Raw genomic sequence first — 23,985 nt, 5'->3', positions numbered from 1 at the left:
AAACACCAGGTGTTGAACTGTTAACGTTTTCATTTGAAAGTAAGTGCCTTAATTTTATACAATACCATTGAGATATTGTATTATTTGATTGCCCTACATTAAAATTTGATTGTAAAAGAGGACTTCATAAAAAAAGTAATTACTTTGGTAGTTTGAGAATAGTAGATTAAATCCTGTACCTGTATTCGACGCCTACAAACATAATGAGAGAAGCATTTCCGTTTCCCTATAGTATCAGACATGATTTGAGTACAGTTTCCGGTATCCCTACCTCCCCCTCCACTGCCAGCCTGGTGAGTCAGCTGTCTTGGATGCGGCTGCTCGCCTCTTGCCTCATTAGCGTTTTGTTTCCCAACGTGAACGGTCGTGGTCTAAGACGTGCCCGTCTTGACCCAGACAACAAAGTATTTTTAAATTTAAACCGTTCGTAACGTATAGTATCATTAATTTTCTTACACTTAGTCTTTGCTGGTTAAGAAAATCTTTTAAGCTTTTTAGTAGCACCTTTGAATAGAAAACGGTTATTGCCGTTCGATATTTAAAAGTAAAATAAAATTTAACGGTTACAGTTTCTGGTCTAACATAATTATTAAAGGTTGTGTTTTTTGTTTTAACGTAGTTTGCTTGCAGCAACAATGAGTGGTGGTAAAGACGAAGGCAATCGATCAAGACAAAGGAATGATTCGGAAAGTTCGAGTTCGTCATCAGGTTCGAGCAGTGATTCGTCTGCGAAGAAAAGGCGTCGTCATAAAAGACGGAATCAGTATTCAAGGAATGAGGTGAAAAAACTTGCAAAGGAGGTAAGCGCGTTGCGTAAATTATTTTGCCGTCCTGCTAGCAGCACCCCAAACTACCCACCAGATGATAATTTAAATTGTATCGATCATAATGTTAGTGGCGATTTGTATGACAATGTATTAGCCGATGCTAATGTTGGTAATGATATTGTTATCGATCAACAAGCAGCTGCGGATGCCCCTGCCCAGTCAATGTTTTCTATAAATTTAGAAACTAGCGTAAAAGAACCCACAATTCCAAAAACGCCCGATAGCTATCTCGAAGCGTTACAAAAATTAAATCGTTTTACGAACAAAACGTGGACCGACGTGCGTTATCTGGAGGTTCAAAGATTCCACCTACTCCTACTAACCTGTTTGATCCTCAACCTTTCGCAGCTGTCCTAGAAAAAGCTGGAGGCGTACGCAAGGTTTTCTGGCCTAAACCAAAGCCAACCACCAGTGCCCCTGCTGCGCAAGCAGGTAGCAGTGGAAATGTGCATCGCCCCGCGCAGGGGTCCTTTGCTACTAATATGCCTGCGCAAGGCTATCAATATCAGAATAAGAGGCGTGGCCCTCCTCAATACACACCCGCGCAGGGTATGTGCAGTCATTATCCCTCGCAGGGACCAGGCCCAAGCAACTGCCAACATTGTCCTGCGCAGGGAACAAACAATAGTGGGGACCAGAGGACAAATCAACGTCGAGATAACACCACATATCGTCCCCGAAACTGGCGTCCTAATCGGAACGGGCGCGACACCCGTGGCAATAAGCGGAGCGCATCCCCTTCTTACAAAGATAACTCTAATAAGCGAAGGCGCTTTTGACTCGAGGCCCTTCCAAGCAGGACAACTACAACATTTTTACAAAAAATGGAAAGACCTACAAGCACCGCCTTTCATTTTAAAAATAATTCAGGGGTATCGCATACCCTTCTTAACGAAACCGCCTCTCATAGCACCACCTCAAAACGAGAGCTATGCAACACGGTCATCGCCGGAAATGACTGCGGTAATTCGGGAACTGAGAGATCAGGGGGCCTTAGAGACAGCCACCACCAGCCCAAGCTTTTTATCAACAATGTTTCTGGTGGAAAAGGGGGATGGCTCCCAAAGGCCCATTTTCAACCTACGGGCCCTGAATTTCTATGTCCGAACCGAATCCTTCCGTTTGATAAATGTTGTCAAAATACAGGATTTTCTTCAAAGCAGGGACTGGCTTGCAAAGATAGACCTGTCTCAAGCATATTTTCATATCCCGATTGTGAAAAGTCATCGGAGGTTCCTGCGACTTGTTTACCAAAACCAGCTGCTGCAGATGACATGTCTCGCGTTTGGCTTGAGTTCGGCACCAAAAGTTTTCGCTTCAGTTACGAATTGGATCGCTCAAGTACTGAGAGAGCGTGGAGTGAGAATCCTGGTTTATTTGGACGATTTTTTAATAGCTCACCAGAACCCACATACTCTCGAAACCCACATAAATATGGCGACGAAATTGCTGCAAGAGTTGGGATGGCAGATCAATTGGGAGAAATCCATCTTAAATCCCAGGACCCGCCTAGAGTACTTGGGTATAATATGGGATCCGTGGAACGACGAAAAAAGTCTCCCCGAAAAGAAAGTACTCAAAATATTGAGCTTCATATCGAATCTTGTTCACCAACAGGGTGCGGATCTCAAAGAACTGCAATCTTTAGCGGGGATGCTGAACTTTGCAAGTTTCGTAGTACCGAGAGGTCGCCTAAACTTTCGTCACATACAGAACAGAGTCAACCAGCTTCTGTATCAACACCCGAAAAAGCGGTTCTTACTCCCCAGCGAAACACTGGCAGAAATGAATTGGTGGAAGACCAATTGTCGGAACACATCGCCTATGCAGATCCCTCCACCAACACATTATTTAACAACCGACGCATCGGATGTGGCATGGGGAGGAAAGTTGAACAATGCGCACTTCTCGGGTCTTTGGACTGCAGCAGAGAAGAAATTGCACTGCAACCAAAAAGAACTACTGACTATCCTCAAAATTCTGCAGCTGAATCAGTCTCACGATCTGTACGACGCTTCGCTATTAATTCAGAGCGACAGCCGAACTGTGGTAGCATATCTGAGAAACGAAGGCGGTACTCGGTCGGACATGCTTATGACCTTAACCTACAAGATATACCAGTTTCTGGATATGTTTCGGATTCGGCTGCGTATCTACCATCTTCCAGGAATATACAATGTCGAAGCCGACCACCTTTCAAGGCTAAAGGTGCTCCCCGAGTGGCATTTGCTACCAAAAGCCACGTCACCAATCTTTCGCAAGTGGGGAACGCCTCAAATCGACCTGTTCGCATCCCGGACGGCGCATGTAGTAGCGGCGTACTGTTCACTGGATCAGACCGACAGTCAGGCGCTATTTTGCGATGCTCTGAGCCTAATGTGGAGTTTCAAACTAGCATGGGTCTTTCCGCCCCCATGTTTGATACCCAGAATCCTACACCACCTAAATCAAGCCAGTGGAGTGTATTTGATGGTAGTCCCCAGATGGGAGAGAGTGTTTTGGCGCGCGGACCTAAAGAGTCGAGCCATGGGGCCCCCACATACGATATGGAACTTGAAGGACGTACTAGTCGATGTAGCCACCGGTCTTCCTCCGCCGAAAGTAGATCAAATGACCCTGGAGGTCTGGAGGTGTGGGGGTGGTCGAGGGACCTAGATAGCTGGTCTAGGGATCAAAAGTCATTGCTTTTATCGAGTTGGCGTCCTTCGACTTTAAAAACATATTCGGTTGCTTGGAGTAGATGGTGTCGCTGGGCTCAAGTAAATAATATTGATTATTCTGCGCCTTCTGGGTCACAGTTAGCACGCTATTTATCAGACTTGTTTCAAAAAGAAGGCCTTGCATATAGTACAATATTAGTGCATAAGTCAGTGGTGTCGTCGCTATGTAACGTTAATAGCTCGGAAGCACTAAGTTCGCACAAACTTGTTAAGCATGTCCTGAAAGCTATAGCCCTACAAAAGCCTAAAGATCCAAAACCACCCATATGGGATGTTTCAAAGTTAGGGTCCTTTATGGCTTCCAGGCATATCAAATGCGATAATTTATTCGATGTGGCCAGACAGACGGCCACTTTGCTGTTGTTGTGCTCGGGTAGAAGGATCCATGACCTTACACTCTTATCCATAGACTCCGAACACATGATTGAATCCGAAGACTGCATTACCTTCTGGCCTCGATTCGGGTCTAAGACTGACTCTGCAGACCATAGACAGTCAGGATGGACACTTCTTAGTAACACACAGTGCTCTGCCATCAACCCAGTTTTTTGGATAAAAAGACTAATAGAGCTGTCACAACAGAGACGTCTTGCTTGTAAGAGTCAAAATCTTTTTCTTACCGTGAATAATGCTCCCAAGGCAGCTTCACGGACTATAATAGCTGGTTGGGTAAAGACATTATTACGAGACGCCGGCATCAAGGCTACACCAGGGAGCGTTCGAGCAGCAGTAGCCTCGAAGAATTGGATAGAGAATTTTCCAATTGATAAAATTCTTGAACAAGGAAATTGGCGTTCAGGAGACACATTTAGATTGTTTTATCGTCGAGAAGTATTGAAATCATCCACATCACGTGATGAAAATATTGTTAATCTAAGCAATTTATTTAATTGTTCCTAATCATAATGCTTTACGATTTCATAATCATTTAAATCCAGAAAATCATTTATGTGTTAATAAGAATTTGTTGACTATTGAATTACAATAATTAAATAAAAATAAATGTTCTAACCGTTAAACATCCGTTTAATTTATGTCACCCTACCACTACCTAGAGCTTGTAATGTTATATACCCTTTGGTATATAATATTTAAATTGAATTTCGTAATCCAGTGTACCTACTAGCTAACTTGTCATCACATTAGCGTTTTACCTTCACTGCCAGGCGATAACAAACACGTCTCATTATGTTTGTAGGCGTCGAATACAGGTACAGGATTTAATAAAGGCGTTTTACCTTACAATAAAACGCTTATTAAATACTTACCTTATTCGACGCCTACAAAATAAGTCCTGCCTGGCACATACTGAGCCCCAATGAGGCAAGAGGCGAGCAGCCGCATCCAAGACAGCTGACTCACCAGGCTGGCAGTGGAGGGGGAGGTAGGGATACCGGAAACTGTACTCAAATCATGTCTGATACTATAGGGAAACGGAAATGCTTCTCTCATTATGTTTGTAGGCGTCGAATAAGGTAAGTATTTAATAAGCGTTTTATTGTAAGGTAAAACGCCTTTATTATTAACCATTTCAGTCTTGAACTATTGGCGCTCTTATTGCGTTTGAGCGCCAAACTACCTACTCAGAAATGGATACCCATCATTCGAGTTTAACCCTCTACTTTTCATTCAAAAAACACGGTTAAGTATAATCTTCAGTAGTATTTCTTGAGGGTACTTTTAATTAACCACTTAAGAGGCTGTCAACACCCAATGTCCTTGAAATTGATGTTACTTAAACAGTTTTTTAAGAAAGACTATTTGTTTTAGTCAAGTAAGAAAAATATATGTTCATATAAATTATATTTCAAAGACCGTGGTTGTACTCGATACATGATTGAACGAAATCGGCTCGATAGAAAATGATTGCAAAGATTGGTCTTAAAATCACAATTAAACGGTTTTATGTCTTTATTGTTTTGACTTATGGGTCTGCAATTAAAATCACAATTTCAAAACATTTATATCTAAACCGCTGTTGAGTAAATTAAAATTAAATTAAAATTCATTTATTTCAGACAATTGACAATCCATAATTTATAAAGTTAATTAATTAGAACTAAAATTAAATAACATTAACGTACAATTATATAAATTAAATACTATTAGACTTGAATAAATAAAAATAAAAATTAAATATTAATAAATATTAACAAACATTACATTAAATTAAATTTCCTGTTAAAACTGACATGCAGGGAGGACCAGTGCCTCAAAAGGCCACTGTCCCATCTATTTGCCACTGTGGCCAGGAGGCTGTGGCGGCTGTCACGCACCCTGCTAAGCATCGCGGCGCAACGCTTGCGGGGCGTGGCGTGGAAACCGTCCACGCTCGCATCCGCAAACATCCCGGACGCGCTACAGTATCGCGGCAGCCGCAACAGCCCCCTTAAGGCATCGTTGTATTGGACCCGCAGAGCATTTAGCGATCGCTGGGTGTACCTTGTCCATAGGCTACATGTGTACAGCGATGTACAGTACGCTTTAAATAAGGTTATCTTTACTTGGGCTGTACATCGGCATCGGCATATTAGTGTAAAATATTACACTAATAAACCACTTTTTTTTAATTAAATAATTATCTTATTATTCCCTTGCCCAGGCCCAGTAACATGCGATTGTGCTATCTCATTTACTACGATACAAATAGACAGTGTGCGCGCTTTAGGTATTGACAGCCTCTTAAGTAAAAATATCGTTATTTATGGAATGGGGAGTTAATTATCACAATGGAAATTGTACATCAAATCCTTTAAAAAAAATTGATTGCTTATCGTAATTAAAAAGAAAAAACCTACTTAGAAAGTACAGTGCTCTAGAGCTGAAACCTATAATTTTTTTCACACTTTTTAGAACAACAACGTCTTAATATCAGAAATAAGTAGATAGTTAACCAAGGGTTCATCCCAGGCACCCTAAGAAAAAAGCAAATTTTTAGCCATGATTTTTCCTTAGAAACTTACGTGCAATCGGATACTTTGCACGTCTATATAGTAAATAATCTAGCGAAAACACAATGATTAGATTCGAATATTTATGAAAATACACATAGTTTAGCAAACTACAGTAACTTTTAAATTATTTGTTTATTAAAGTATGAAAATCAGCGGGATTACCTCTTACTTTTAACTTTTTTCCTTTTTAGTTCTAAAACTGCCAATAGTCAACAGCATTACTCATACAGCCAACATAAAGAAACTGTTTTAGAGAATTTATATATAAAATAACAATTAAATGATAAAAAATGCAATTGTTATCTAATGTTTTACTTCATTAACATGAATAATGCCAAATAACTTTAAAAACCATTTTAATGTCGTAAAAACGTTTAAGTGCATAAGATTCTGCCTTTTCTCACTTATACGCAAGTTTAAGGTTTAAAAACAATATTTTTGTTGTAGAAATTCGTTTGATTTCCGCCTTATGAAATCGATGTAAATGCAATTCAACAAAACAAAAAAAAAATTGGCAATTTAGGTACTTACATCATTTTTAATCAAAAAGACCATTATCCCAGGCGGTGAAATACGACAATATTTTTGTATTTGTTTTCTACCTGTAGATCAACAATGACCCACTTTCAGAGCATGAGAAATGAAAAACCAATTTTAATAGGTACTTAAAATAAAATGTTGTTCAGTAGTCGCACGGCAACCAAATGTCTATTGGATCTCTTTCGATAGGAAACTTGATAAGAAAATAATTTGATAGGAAAGGCCGGCAATGCCCCAGCTAAGTGAGCGTTTCTGATTTCATTATCCGACTTACCCTATTGTTTCAATCGCTAAGCACAAGGAAGTGATTGTGTTACGGAAACACGTATAAATATATAATCGAATATAAAAACTACCTACGCATCAAGAGACAAATATGGTTCACCAAAAATAGTTCGGACTTTACCCACCGCGCTACTTTCCCATTGAGTATTAAGGGATTCTAAAATAACCCTATAGGTGCCAGCCCACTTCGACTTTTAAGGAACCACGCTTACATCTCTCTTTTTATGATTGTTCTTCTTTTATTGGAGTACTTTTGTTTCTTAAGTGAAATTTCCTAAGTTAGAAAGGCGAGGCTTTTGCAGAGATCCGTACTTACTCCTGGTATCGTAAAAGTTAGCCGATTGAAAAAAATGTTTCTTTGTTTCTCATTGTGCTGTTGATCCAATTGTTTGATTTGATGTTACCTAAAACTGTTTTTAAAGAAGTTAAGACACTGTGAACCGAAATATGTAGTTTACAACCTGATCATATGACGACCCGTAGCAATAGTATTTACGTGCCATTGTGCACCTAGATCCGAATCTAACCATGTCGTGTCACACCATGACACTAATGACCGCAACGCGGTGACCGTGAACTGTTAGTTTATACTTACATATAATATAATAATTATAATTTTAAAACAGGTAAGTTGTTTTAAAAATATTTTGAGTTGTAGATTTATAACAGTACAAAGTACGAGTATTATATTCGATTCAAAAACACTTTAAGAGATTACAAGCGTTTCTAGAGTAAGAAAATATGCAGATCAAAAACATAAAGGCTTCTAAAATACTATAGATAATTACAGGTTAAGTTAACACGCCATGGAAAGTTGAGCGCAACCAACGCGCGATGCAGTTTTTATACAGATTACTACTAAGAAGACAGATATGCCATTTTCATACCAATTCAAGATTTGTTTACTGTTATGGTTACTTCTTAATCTACCAATTATTCCGAGGTATCATATTTCGTTAGCAAAAACTTAATGTGCAAGAAGTGTTTTCTCCGAGTCGTGTAAAAACATAATTTTGATGATTTTTCGACAATGGCTTATCTGCGTGAGCGTCAGGATGGCGGGTGAACCTCAGCAAATTTGAACGAAATTTATAAGCATATAGTGTAAGCACCTGAAAAATTGTAATAATGGACGAACGTGAATAACACAGCCATACGAGCAAGAATGGCCAAGATCAGGAGAGAGATGGCAAAGGTGGTCGCCGACGTCCGTTAGGGCATATTTGACAAAAACGAGATATTTGACAAAAATTGTCCACCCGACATTCTGACGTCAGAATGGCGAATGGGCCTAGGAAATCTTGCATTATACTGCACTAAAAGAATGCAGTTATATTGTACCTCTAGTGTACCTCTGTAAACTATAAATAAAAATCAGTGTACCTCTCCTTGAAACGAGATATTTAAAAAAAAAAGGTCTACCCACCATTCTGACGTCAGGTTGGCGGGTGGACCTATGAAATCTCGGATTATACCGCACTACAAGTATGTACTTATATTGTATCTTCAGTGTACCTCTGCAAACCTTTAATAGAAATCAATTTACTTAACCCCACAACGAGTCATACTGAAACTAAGGTTAACCTATTAAATCTTGCATTATTTCAAGCAAAAATATGTAGTTATATTGTATCTTCAGTGTAAAAAGAGATATTTAAAAAATATGGTTCACCAAGGCGGACTTATTATTAGACGTAAATTAGTTTTGGGAAAGCTGTACCTCTCTGTTTTTATTAAAGGTACACTGGAGGTACGGTATAACTGCATACTTTTAGTGCAGTATAATCCAAGATTTCATAGGTCCTGACGTCAGAATGGCGGATGGACCTTTTGTGTTAATTATCTCGTTTTAGGGAGAGGTACACTGGATTCTATTAAAGGTGCAATGAGGTACACCGAAGGTACTATGTTTATAAATATTTCGTTCAAATTTGCTGCGGTCCACCCGCCATCCTGACGCTCACATCTGCACCAGTGTTATGCAATCCCTGGATTTCGTGGTGCAACATAAAATTGCACGGCACGAAGTGGATTAACTAATAAGATTAGCATAATTGCGTTGCCACTGCACGCGAGTCCATAGCTTTTCATAATTAGCACCCATTGTTAGAAATAGCTTGTTGCTAAGGAACTACGAGAGCTGAAGTAGGTCGACGTTTCATGAGTTTAAAGTTGGTTAATTTAAGCGGAGTTGTTGGTAAAAGAATGCAAGTTCATTATTCGCGGCTATAAATGAAGAAAATAAATATGGCTATAAACTGAAGCTATATTCCGAAAGCTATCGGCTTAATTGTAGTTTAAGTTGTTATGCTGAAAGTAGTCCACAGTAAATTATATATTAAAGGAAAATATGGAAAAAGTTACGCTTCCGGCAGGACTTGAACCCGCAACCTCCGTAATCCGTGCGTTGCTCTTAACCAATTGAGCTACGGAAGACTACCGGAACCTCGCAAATCTTTTCATTCCTTCCCTTATGTATACGCCACCCCAAAGGCGTAGGCTTCCGTAGCTCAATTGGTTAAGAGCAACGTACGGATTGCGGAGGTTGCGGGTTCAAGTCCGGGCGGAAGCGTAACTTTTTCCATTTTTTCCTTTAATTTAAAATTTGGAGTATCGCTCGCAGACGTATCTGCTTGTTAATAAAATTACTGTAGTCCACAGTGGTTCCACAATTTTAAACAATTCCAGTTTTCAAGAGTAGTTTCACTTTACTAAGATAAACTAACGTTGCATTCGGATAAGTTCTGCAGCAGTGTTGCTGTTGCAGAGTTACTGGTGTCACTTTTAAATGAGTGACGATCTACACGTTCTAATCTCGTCAGCAGTTGTCAACGACAGCAACGCAGCAACTTATCAAGGAAATTAACAACAACATTTCCCATTTCTAGCTGCTGAAACGCAGCACCAGCAACGCTGCAGCAATACCCAACGTTGCTGCAATCGCCAGCCAAATATCACGTTTAATCGCTTACTGCTCAATCTTGGAAACGAAGGTGTCTCGTCATTATTACGTCATTGGAAACCATAACTTGCCTGTAGTAAAAGCGGAAATTATTCGGACACTTTTCTGACATAGTCTGGGATTATATCGGAAATAGCTTTTGCAATGAGCATTAACACTTGCATTCAATTTGGCGGTAAAGTACCTAAATATTTAATAGGAACACATTGTACTTAATGCATTTGGAACTCATTTAGTTCACTCTTTGATGTATTGAAAAAATTGTTTTGTCGAGAGATCTTTAGTTATTGCAACATTAGCAAACGAATTGTAGGTAAAATGTTTAATGTTTTTGTAATATGGCATTCTACAAACGTATTTAAAAAAGTATTTTGTACAGTCATGATATAAAAAAAGTATTTTTAATCGAATACCGTGTTTAGGCCACGAAGCGTGCTGAGTAGCCTAAGTAGGTACGACATTGTAAAGCTTGATTATATCACTATTGTATACAATACTTTTTCTACGAGTAAAGGAAAATAATAGTTTTACTACTTTAAAACCTAAATAATTAAACAAAATTAGGTAAGTATCTCAGTTGATAAAAATATGGTACAAAAGACATCAACGCACTTCTTATTCATTAAATAGTAGCGCGTTGATGTTGAATTCATTACAGGTGACTAAAGCGTTTCGAATGAAGTCATTATCGTTGAGTCGGGAACCCATAATGGTATACAAAGTCTTATTTCAACCATTATAGTCGACCAGTAGAAAAAATTTAGATATTAAAGAAATATTCACAAAACTACAGAGCAAACCACTACGAAACAAATTAATTACTCTATGGATTTACAATGTTTTCACTCATTTTCTATGTGCGGCAGTATTTTTCCATCAAAATTAAGAAAATGCCACTTTCATCTGTGAAAATATTATCGCTCTAAAAATTATATCGATTTCTTAAGATATGATAGGATTGATAGGTGGTACAGTCAGCATCAAAAGTAGCGGATGAAACAACGCGCCAAAAGTATCTGATATTCCGGATAACTTTTCCAAATATAGATAAATTTCTAAAATTCGCGTTCATAAGTATATCTTTTACAGTATTAGTTGTTCTATATTAAAAACATCACTATTTGTTAAGCTTTTACAGAACGGTAGATAGTTCTGAAGCGTTGTTTGATCCGCTACTTTTGATGCTGACTGTACCCTTATTCTGTGTTTAAAAAACTTCGTTCATTTCAAACTGATATTTATTAACTTAAAATAGAGCTTCTCTCGTTTTATGTAGGTATTAAATACCCTTTAAAAGGAACGGAAACGCGAACATCTGTAATTGTAAAGAATCCATCAATCGCTTTTTAAAACAACATTTTTTAAAATTAAATTTCTCTTTACTTAAAGCGCAATGAGCGACTTCATCTCATAAGCGTTTATGACATTTTATACGTACGTAAGGGCAGAAAAGTTGTACATATTTCTGTGCTCCAAGCACTACAGGAAATATACCTCAAAGAGAAAGTTGCAAACATATTTAAATGTTACTGGCTAATAAACTTGGTCCTTAACGCAGGCCATGGCCAACCCATCACAGTTTCCATAACATTCCGATTTATTCAGTCGTGAAATTAAACAAGCCCCCGAGCTCTCTCTATCACAATTTATGTTCGCACTAGATTGTAAAGGTCGACGAGACAAGATATCTGGGGTTGTACCCTCATTAATTTAAGGCCATGGCCGTGGGTATTTTGTACCTGATTGCTCAGCGAGTGACGGTATGGACGAATTTTAAACTTGCCTTTGGTGCGCAGTTGATTTTACCCAAACTATTTATAGATATCCTTCCAATTATGACGTACGTTTTAACGAATTATACGAGGACGAAAGAAAACAATGACATAATAGAGGTGAGTTAAGACAGAGGTAGGTCGACACAACGTGACACAGCTGGGAAAAACGATGTTTAGCCTCGAACCACTGTCCGCTGGTTCCTTAACATGTGTCCTTGCCTCAAAACGATTATAACTGTTTTAACTCACCTTGGTCTCCTCTACCTACTGCCATCCCAAATTACAAATGTTTGATAGTAACAAGTCCCAAATCAAGTCATGTTATATAATCATAACTATACTCATAGGAATCGGAATTCGTCAAACACTACGACAATGATTCGAGAACGTTCGTACTTGAATGATGATGAAAACTCTTCTAACAAAAATTTCAATATGTATTCCTCGTGTAGGATAAATAATTTTTTTATCCAGTAAATTCACCTACCGTAATAACCATTTAAAACCATACATGGTATGTATTAATCTCAGAAATTTTAACGTATATAGTTTTGGTAAATAATAATGACGTATATAGTTTACAAGATATTAACGCCTTTCTACTTTTCCCTGCACTTATGTCCTATTTATCGCCAACCGTACATCATGATAAGGGTGCGCAACTGCGAGGGATCCAAGGGCATCGTAAATATTCATTACTCCAGCAACATTGAACTCTTGTTTAAGAATCGCATATATACTTACAGCTCGCTTTTTTTAGAATTCCCTTTTATAAAATATTTGCATTTTTTTTCGTAGAAAAGCAGTCACAAGTAGGCTCAAAAAGTGTTAATGCTTTGAGGGAAGCATAAAATTGATGTTGAAGTTTTGAATGATTAGATAAATGATTAGAAGACGACCGGTCTGGCTGGGTAGTGACCCTGCCTATGAAACCAATGGTCTTGGGTTCGAATCCCGGTAAGGGCATGCACATTAGAGCGAAATACCTGGTAGACAAACCACTAAGTGTAACCGAGCATTCTTAATAAAAGGGAAAATCTACGGAGACTGCCCTAATTGACCTGGTACAGAAATCCCTAGAGATCAAGCAAACCGCTCTATGTGCGTTCCTTGATGTCGAGGGTGCTTTCGACAATACGCCCACAGAGACCATACTCAATAGTATGAAATCAAAGGGAGTTGACGAAACCACCACCAGATGGTTACATAGCATGCTCTCGAACAGAGTAGCCACTCTGACCCTAAATACTATAGAGCATCAATTTTACACCACAAAAGGGTGCCCACAAGGAGGCGTGCTATCCCCACTATTATGGGCCCTAGCAGTGGACCAACTTCTTGTAATTATGACAGGCCAAGACTATGACAATTGACACACAAGGATATACCGAAGACCAAGGATATGTCATTATCAAAGGCCCTTACCTCTACACGATATCCAACTTAATGCAAGGAGCTCTAAACACAATATTCAAATGGTGTAGAGGAAATGACTTGTCCATTAACCCGAGCAAGACTGTGATTGTACCATTCACGAGGAAACGGAAGCTCGAAAAGCTTACAGAGTCAAGACTTAATGGACAAGTAATACCATTCTCAGACGAGGTCAAGTACCTAGGGGTCACTTTCGACCAAAAGTTAACTTGGAACCCTCACCTGAGAAATATTATAGATACAAAAAGCGAAAATGGCCATGTGGTCATGCTGTCGAATGGCAGGAACAAGATGGGGTATAAGACCCAAAATTGCTATGTGGTTATACACCGCGGTAGTGAGACCCATAATCACCTACGCCTCCGCAGTCTGGTGTAACAACACCAACCAAAAGACGGCAATAGATAACGACGACCAGCGTAAAAAATGCACCTACTACTTGACTATTTAATCACTAGAAATATTTAAAATCTACGTGGCTACAAGAAACCAGAATAACCTACGAAACGAAACTTTCCTACATCATACAGATATCTAAAAATATTTTGAGACTGTAGCTAATGCGTTTTTTACCTACGTATAATTTACACAATATGCTGTATTACCTGCTGGACCCATTAATAAGTTTGCTACATATTTCCCATATTTTATGTCTATAATGCTATTAATGCCGCTGTTATTACCATAACAATAGAGTTCAAGACGGACTGCTGTATTTCATCGAATAGCCTAATGACCCGTGGTGATTTAATAGGTTTTATTCCAATATTAATGGCTGTTTTTTCCTATTTTTCATGAACTATTTATTATTATTGAAGGAAAAGCTCCCGACGTCCCAACTTTTTGACCAGAGGATCATTCCGTGACAAAGAAAGTGTTCAAAAGTTACTTTTGTTCTAATTAAATCTACGGAATATGTTAGTATTAAACAATATCATCATCGAACATTTTATGTAGTATCTAAATTACTTAAAATGTTAATAGTAAAAAATTATTAACAACTAATTAAACTGTTCACACAAATGCGTAGATGTTTTGCATATCAAGACGACTTAGTAATGTTTGGTATAAAACAATGAAAATCTTATGGACGTACATCAAGAAAAATCAATTTGAAGTTGAACTCTGCAGATTTGCTAAATGCAGATTTCTTCAAAATGCAATTAGTTTTATTAGGTTACATTGTATTAGTATTACTGGTTATGGAGCTTTTTTTTGCCAAAAAGCTGCACTTTGAGATAGAAGCAAGCCACTTTGCAGATAATATGGAGACAATAAAACAATTTTTTTAGCCACCCGTAATTTCGTCCCTTAAGAACCGAGGTAACCCGAGGTTTAGTTTTAATGTATGTTTATGGTCACGGGTGGCAATTCTATACTTGAGTCACTTGACTTCAAACGTAGATAAATTCATCTGTCAGATTTTGCGATGTTGTTATTAAGAAAAAGTAATAGGGTAGATATTTCCTAAGAGAGTCGAATGGATTTATCTGTTGTTGAAGCTAAGCGACGTAACTACATATTAATTGAAATTGAACTATCTATTTCAGGTATTATACCCATATTATGTAAGATTAGTTACACATTTTCTTAAAGACTATGTTAGTAACTTAGTATCCACAGTATATCTATTACATCAATTTTAAATAAATAATCACAATCACAAATAAATAAATAAATTAAAATTGTTATTAAATAATTAACTAGTACAATACATCAATTAAATGAATATCACATATATATTAATAATTATATCAACTCATCTATATAACACTAGCGTGGCATACTTTTCCTCGATCTTCTAATCATTGTCACGGTTTTTTTTAATTTTTTATGCTAAATTTATCTCATAATCACACTAATAAATTCAAGAAATTTCTCGGAAAACGACCTAACCTGAACCAGTAAATAAGTTCAATTGTAATGTTTTCTTTCCTAACGTCGCACGGGCGGTAATGTGCGGGACCATTAAAAGGACATAAATACACAATCGCGTCTATAAATGTCAGGGAGTTTCGTAGTTCGTTTTAATGTGTGTTGCGATATATTATCTTATTTTGTACATTACTTTATGTTGCAAGAAATACTTAGATTTTGTTTGCGAATGGATTTTAATAGAAATAGTTTATTCGTGGCAAAAATATACAGACAAAAAAGAGGAACAAAAATAGTAATTTATGTGACTGCTACAATAATGAAAGGCATTAAAACAAGTGGGTTTAAGAAACGAACGAAGTGACTTCCTTAAAAGGACCACACGAGTGTTGCGATTAATGCCTAATTATGTAGAGTCACATACACTATTTTATCTACACACATATTATAAACTTTCTATGATATATTCACTAATCCAAATTACAGCCAATATTGGGGCATCGTTGCTCTTTTGGCGGAACTCGCGGATATGTGGCGGCGTCGCCGAAATATGTTTATCGCTAATTTTGTAAGTAGACCAAATAAATTCTACCGGAAAAAACCCACCAAAATACTACTGAAAACACACAGACACAAACTATGAAAAATAGTAGGAAAACATATTCTCCTAGATTGTAAACATGTCTCCTAGATTGTAAAATAGCGAAACATATTTTCCTAGATTGTAAACAGGTAGAAGTATACAGGAACAAATACATAGGGACTCCCGTGCTCCCTAAAGGAGGCAGTTAGCAACCTGAAGATACTGCTAGGTTTCGTAGAGGAGCTGGGGTGGCTAGAGTAGTGCTACTTAGTTTTCACGTAAAATAGGCACAATGGTTGTCGATTTGCGGAAAATGCCCAGCATAACTAACTATCGTTCATTTTAAACGAAACTTTTGCTATAGTTACTTTAAAATAAACAAATCAAACTCATTTTATTCTTAAAACTAATTGAATGATAAACTGTACGTCAAATGGCGGTACATGAACACTTTTTTCACGCAAGTCACACATTCGTAGTTTTTGTTAATTCAGAGACAAACTACAGTCGGGGCTTAGGTATTTCCGTATCGTTCGAAACAAACTATCATGCGAGATTTGTCAAATTTGTATGCAATTTAGATTTCATGTCGAACAAAAAGGAATCTCGACTGATATTAGAATATTTAGAATAGAGGCCGAATCAAATTGCTTTTTTTTTCAGATTGATCGAAATTTGAATGTCATAATCAAATCGATTTTGATGTAGTAATGAAGCAATTATAACATTTTCATAGATAAGAAATTTGTTGTAACAAAACAGTTTACTTAATGTTGGCCATTATTTACGGATTTTGAAGGCATCATAGAAGACACTGATGTTAACTTTCACGATTTTTACACATTATTAACTAACACAAATGAATCATAGAAGGTTTATGATATCTGTGCAGATAAAGAAACTAATACATAACATTACATTCCATGACACATAGTAGCCACGAAATGGTCCCGACTCGGCATGGTGTTAGCCTGGATGGGCCAACGCTGGTCTTTAATGAGTTATTATGTGTTTTGGGTTATTTACCTATATTTGTAACATGTTTTTTCTATATTATATTCTTTATTATATTCTGAGAAGTGTTCATTCAAATAATTTTTCTCAAAAATGGACGGCAAGGTCGACTTTGCCGGATAAAATATAGGTCGCGAGATGCGTAGTTTATGGTAAGTCAAAAATTAAAAAGTTAAAAATATTGCAGTCTCTATTTCGTGACAGCAATGTTACATACAAATTCCATTATTTGTCGAGTTCCAAACTTTCTAAAAAGGAAAAATGGCCATATTAAATGAAGGACAGATGATCAGTACTTATAATTATAATGTTGATACCTTGACTATTTATTTAGCTGTCTCAAATAGGCTGGCGCGTTTTCGGCAGAAAAATACACTTCTATTTTTTAATTAATAAATAAGAAGGCGGCAAAGCAAATCTAAAAATATGTATGTAAGAACGTTTCTTCTGTAAAATATTTCTTTTATATTTATATTTCTTGCGCCATTTTTAAGAATAACACTATGTAAGACTCGGTTGGAAGGCTAATTGCTGGCTCCGGATTCAATTAAACAGACTCCCAAGGTGGTCCATTTAAAGCAAATCCTCAGCCAACAAGCTACTTCCGAGCATCGACAATAAAGTACTATAACCAATAGAAAGGAAGGTTTTCAAGCTTGTGTTTTGATCATTGAAATTACTGTGTAATGTATTACTTAAATGTATTTTTTTTAAATATCAAATTGATGAATTTTATATATCAAAGTGATTTAGTCCGTTTTGTTTTCAGATTAGAATATTTATAATCTTTTGAACAGTGGTAACTTTTTTTCTCTAAAATTAAATCTGAGTAACTATGCAGTGAATTATAGTGTCGTTTACATGTTATATTGTAGGTACAGCAATATTAGATATTATAGGAATCTCGTGTGCACCAATATATGTATTAAGAGTATGTCCCCCTCCGAAGTCGGTCCCTCACTGCTGAGGACCGTGACTCCGCTTGCTAATTTTCCCTATGGCAGCTCTCCACTTCTCCATGTCGGTTGCTTATATGTATATGTACATACGAGCGGGATTACTGTGAGTAATGTCAAATCAATGTAAAACCAAGTTGCGATTTTTATTTTGCGGGATGACCCTATAATACGTTGCCTCGCTAAAATATCGGAGCGACGTGCGAATCGGATGCACTGTGTTATGCACCTAACAGGGGGCATCCGGGCTGAAAAATTAAGTCAAAAGCCAGGGCCTGAGCACCTCACGCCGCAGGTAACCGAGTTACAACTGAAGTTAAATGCTCTTTGAACAGCTGTGGGCTGCCTCGCTGTTGTCTTGGTAAACACGGTAATAATTATAACCGCACAGTAGCATGTATTAGCAGGGCTTGTAAACAATTTGTTCAAAATTTAGGTTATCATTCAGGATTGGTATAAAAAAAAACCAAATCACAAATAAGAAAAAATAATAACGTCTTTAATTTTCATGCTCTAAACAATATAATAGAACAGCACACTGATAATAATCATATGAAATCTGAATTTAATAGAAACTCAATTAGTTGTCGGTGGATTAGGCTGCATTACATATTTTTATTTTACCCAACAGTGCGACGCAAAGAAGGACGGTAATGTGTTTATCAGTCTTTGTTTGTTTCTTTATGGCACTCTAGAGACCGTTTAGTGTGTGTTGTGTGTGTGGGCCGATTATAATGTTTCTTACGTCAATATTCATCTTATCCCTCACGAGTGTCATTGAAGGCATTCGCTGATATTCGGCATTTTGAATGAATAAAAATTTTGTTTAAGGTTTATACCGATTTAAAATTGGTTAGCAACATTCTCACTAAAAAATTTTAACACTGTCGGATTTTTATTTTATTTACTTGTAATGTAATTAAAACAATATAAGATTTGTCCACCTTTAACTGTATGAGCCTATTTCAACGCAACAACTGAAATAATTTTCTTATAGATTCGTGTTTCGAAAATACAAAGTTGGTAACTTCGAGGGCGAGGCTTGAGGCTTGCGTGTCGCGACGCATTATTAAGTAAACGAGAACTGTTGAGCCGCTTTGTTTTCACACGATAAGCGCTTAAATATTATCCTTGTGAGGTCTTTTGAGTTTTCAAGTTTACATAATTTATTGAAAAATTATAATTTAAAAAATATATTGATATATTTTAGTTTTAGTTACGCCGATGATATTGGGCTACATACATAGGGCTTACATAATTTGTATTCATATTGACTTCTTATCGTTCTAGAAGATATTGCTGTTTAAACATATTTATGAGCGTATAAACAAATAAACACGTTTCCAAGATATACAGACTATATAAAATTAAAATGCGATGTTCAATGAAGTAAGAATGACACGAGTCTTGGTGTTTAAGGCTCTTAAACAGCACTTCTGGATTAAAAATAAATATTCCTTATCAACGGAGTTACCCCTTATAACAATTCCGTACCGCAAGCAGAGTCTAATATATACCCATTGTATGACATAATTGCTGCTTGTAAAGATACAACCTGTCAAACCTTTCTAATATCAAAGGCAAATTTGTTTATATGTTTATTGGATAGGTTTTTTAAATGAGCCTTCCAATGACAGTGATGATCCAAAGTTATCCCTAAAAACGTAATTTGCGACACTTCTTCGATTGATGCACCATCATAATTCATATCTAATTAAAAAGAATTACTACGAAATGTACAAAATTGCATACATTTTGTTTTAGAAACATTTACTTGTAAATTATTCATTGTTAACCAGTGTATTGCTTGCGCTAAAGTCGCGCTTGCGCTAAATAATATGCCCTTAAACGGATCTTTATTTTTGTTACACTTTATATTATCATATAGAAACCCACTATTACACAAAAAGTACCTTATTTTATAATGTTTATCGCCATATTCAACCTTGTGTTATGAACTAAATTACCTTCATAACGAAAGGGTTTCAGTAAAGCATTTAGTAAGAAGAAGTGAAATCTACAAAATCAATTTGTATTGAGCTTTAGTGACCATTAAAGTAAATTGCTGAATAAAAGGGCTACACGAGAAGGCATGCGTGTAAGGAATGTTATCGCGTTCAATAAAAGTGAAACAACGCGTCTAATTAAAAGTTTACGAGAGAGCGTAAGTTGAAACAATAAAGAAATTAAGTTTAAAAACTAAAAAAAAAACTACTTACTGAAAACTCGCGCTCTAAAAATATGAAACAAGAAAACTTCCCATGTGGAATTATCATATTCCATATTATAGAAAAAGTTCATAAAGATATTTATCATCTTTTAAATAAAGAAATTCAAAATTAAATAATGTACCCCAAGGTTTCACAAGTCAATACAACATTTACGTCATACCGTGACATGATAAATACACACTTAGCGACATTATAAATACAACAGCCAAAAATACTTAAAATAAATTATTACTCCAATATATATAGATGTTCTCTTTAATAAACAGAGATGTTAAAGGTTTAATAATAACTGAAATAAATTTGGAGATGTTAAACGATCACAATATCAGTGCCCCTAGTGTAAATTTAGTCGATAGCGAAACGTGACGTACGCGTTTGCGTTAAGTCTCATTTTGTACGGGTTTTTGAACAGCGCGCCAAGCGGGACGTTTTGGAAAGTCAAAAATCTCATACAAAATGACACTTAACGCAAACGCGTACGTAACGTTTCGCTGTCAAAAATATTTACACTAGGGGTACTGAGTAGATAATAATACTAATAAGATTTGGAGATGTGAAGGCTCTCCGAGCATCAAAATGAAATTATATGAAATAAATAATGTTTAGCTAACAGTTTTATAAACGAATGCTACGTCAATACTAGGCAATATTACAGAGACGTCTACTCTCCACGGTTAATACATTAACTCTAAAAATGTAAAAGGTCCCTTAAGTCAGATAAAAATAATAAAATAAAACAAGCTTTGGAGGTGTAAAGGCTCTCCAAGTGTCAAAAAAAATTACGTTTCGTCGTATTATGTTGTACTTTTGTGCCAGTTTCCGCCATTTCACATATATCAAAAGACGAAAAAAAAAATGAAACTCTTGAAGGCTCACACAATTTATCGGTTGAGAAATGCGACTTAGACACCGCCGTGTTCTTTTTCAACACCATTATCTTTGGCATAGCTATGGTATGGTATGGCTAGGTACATTTAAAGAAACTAAATGACATAGTTTTTTTTATAACAAGTAATTAAGTAATTAAATGCTGCATATAGCGTTGTTGTAATACCGGTATTACCTACATTTAAGTCATGCTAACAATTGAAAACTATGACACGAGTTATAATAATGAGACCATGACACTGTATAAATAAACTCATACTATTAAACTTCAATTAATATTTAAACAGGCCGTAAGGCAATATCAGATAAAATTAAATTATTATCTTAAGTAATTAAACTTGACTTAACTAGAAAACCAGTGTTTAAGGGAAAGTAACATAATTTAAACTCGGGAATGCACTCTTGAAATTAAAGGAATTTAAATAACACGGCGTAGAGAAGAGAGAACAATCGGTCATACTAATACGTTTTTGCACAAACTGAAACGCAGAGCGTCGCTTTCGCTGAAACAATAAAATAAATTTAAATACAGGAAATTATTTTTTACCGGAAAACCTATAAAAATTAAGTATGTGTTGACCTATATATTATGGTATATCTACATGCGCCACGTCTCTAGTCGCGTCGCATTCGCGTATAAAAATAAAAATTCAAACCGCTTCGCCTTCGAGTCTAGATCGCTCACCTATGTTCCACTTCCATAGGAATCAACGGTTTGTTAGTTCCCGCCGCGCCACTACAAGTTCGCGTCGAAATCGCGCCGCACCGCGACTTCGTATTGCCCCCGTCTCGTTCTCTTATGTATAACGCCGCATAAAGCGATCATAAACTTCAAAGTAAAGTGGCATTACATACGAGCACGGCTATCTTTTAAATATCTCTGTGAATATATATAAAATTTAGTAAATAATATAATTTGATAATTTTGCATAAATATTGCCATGGCTTATAGGAACTATATAAAACATACAAGCTATCTTCCTTATCTTGAAACAAATGTATAAAATAAATCATACTGTATAACAATTTAGTTAGGTGGTATTAACACATCTTTTTTTTTCAACCGACAACATATCTAGTATATGTATATTATGTATAATATGCAAGTTTCATCTGCTTAGCAAAGGTGGTAGGCAAATCACTGTAAAATAAATGTAGCTTAGGAACAAACATTTTTAAAAATACAGTTCAAATTCGAACTAAAATAAATTGAAAATTATTTAAATCGGTTTAAAGTTTTAAGTGAGTCTGATGTTAAACCTTTTTTTTTAACAGATTAAATCAAGGTTCACTAAAACGAAACCCAAAATAACTGGCAGTGACACTCCAACACGAACAAAACTAATGGTAAACGGTCCCGTTTATTTCCAGCCAATTAAAGATTTCTATTGTTCTGTTTTTGTTACATTTAAATACCAGCGTGTTCGCTTAACTTCTATGCAGTAAAATTTTGGTTTATTGTGTTACAAATTAAATTTTAATATTTTTATAGGCAAGGAGCAATTTAATTGTTTTCATTCATATAAGTTTATACATTAGTATTTTGTTATGTGCGGCAGCTATCTGCGCTTGTCTTACCCCCGGTGCGGCGGTGGTTTTGTTATGTTCCCGTGTAAGACAAAGATGACAATACTCCCGTTATTCTTACTTCATGTATATACCATTTCGGAGGAAAAAATGTACGGAAAGTATTTTTGCGTTACGCACAGAAAGGTATTTCTTTTTGTTTGGTGTGGCACGGGTACTATTGGCCATACCCCATCACCCCGTACCGCACCTAAAGGGGGGTACAAAGCCCTCAGATTGGTCGTAGTGCTGAGCATTGTTCACGCTTCCGCCTCGATACGACATTTTATTAATGCGACAATTCGATTGCGAAATTAATAATATTTGTTTTGATTACGTCCAGATACGATGACGATAGTCAATATTTTGTCGATTACAAAAGTCGTTATCGATTCTTTAGTATCCCATCACTAGCATCATATATATTACCGATTGCCGGACAAGTTGTTGTAGACCAAGATAGTTATCGTAGTTAGTTACGGAGTGGGAGCGAGCGCCTCGAGCTGAATCGAAGAGCCGGCAGACCTCGTAGGCGATGGCGGAATAACTTGGACTCCTTTTTGAGGGACTGGCAAACATTAGCACTAAGCCGAAACTAATGGAAAAAGAGGGGGAGGCCTTTTCCCAGCAGTAGGACACAGTGGGCTCCTAATATAATATATATATTTATTTGGTCGATAGGTAGAAAATGCCTTCAGGTATTATGTCCGCTATTTGTACGTAATTTTATTGTGCAATAAAAATTTTAATAAATAAATAATATATTATCCAGTATTTAAGATTACTTTTTTAAATGTATTACTTTTATGTTTTCGGTGAAAATTTACAGTCACACTTTTTACTGTTAGTGATATTGGCTTTACCAATTAGTTTTTCAAAACTTATGTACGGAATATCATTTGATATTTACCATTTAGATGAACAAAAACATCTTGGAAAACATGCATACATCCTCGAAGAAACTTTATGGTGTACATGAAGTCTCCAACCTGCTTCAGGCCAGCGTGGGGACTTTAACTATATAGCCTACTCACTATTGCGTACAGGAGGCCCGTGCCCAGCAGTGGGACATATATAGGCTGAATAATTATGTTTTTAATATGTAATATGTATATTTAGAGATGGTTGGCGGATATTTATCCAATTTACCCACCCAGGTAAATATCCGGTAAATACCCATGTACCCGGTATTTACCCGTAAATACCCATGTGCCCGGTATTTACCCGTAACTACCCAAATGGACGGGTAGAATTATTTCTTATTGCATTGCATGGCGATTTTTGTTATAGTAGAGATATATACCGAATTATTGGTAGTAATTAATGTCTCATTCACAATTAAACTGTTTGATAAAAACTGCAGTTGTAATTAAGA

At 36.5% G+C, this 23,985-nt stretch overlaps 1 protein-coding gene across 1 annotated transcript; it reads left to right on the top strand.

Moving 5' to 3' along the window:
• Positions 1 to 1,271: 1,271 nt before the first annotated feature.
• On the top strand, positions 1,272 to 3,482 carry LOC133517488 (uncharacterized). Its single transcript, XM_061850821.1, has one exon. The coding sequence runs from the start codon at positions 1,272 to 1,274 to the stop codon at positions 3,480 to 3,482; it is 2,211 nt and encodes a 736-aa protein (XP_061706805.1).
• The last annotated feature ends 20,503 nt before the right edge of the window (positions 3,483 to 23,985 follow it).

Source organism: Cydia pomonella, chromosome 4, assembly GCF_033807575.1.
Source record: "Cydia pomonella isolate Wapato2018A chromosome 4, ilCydPomo1, whole genome shotgun sequence".
Lineage (NCBI taxonomy): Eukaryota > Metazoa > Arthropoda > Insecta > Lepidoptera > Tortricidae > Cydia > Cydia pomonella.
Note: the sequence above shows the minus strand (reverse complement) of the source record. Positions and strands in the feature narration are given on the sequence as shown.

Bases quoted from the DNA above. Each gene is read 5' to 3' on its own strand.
- LOC133517488 (XM_061850821.1), top strand. From the start codon at position 1,272: ATGTGCATCGCCCCGCGCAGGGGTCCTTTGCTACTAATATGCCTGCGC.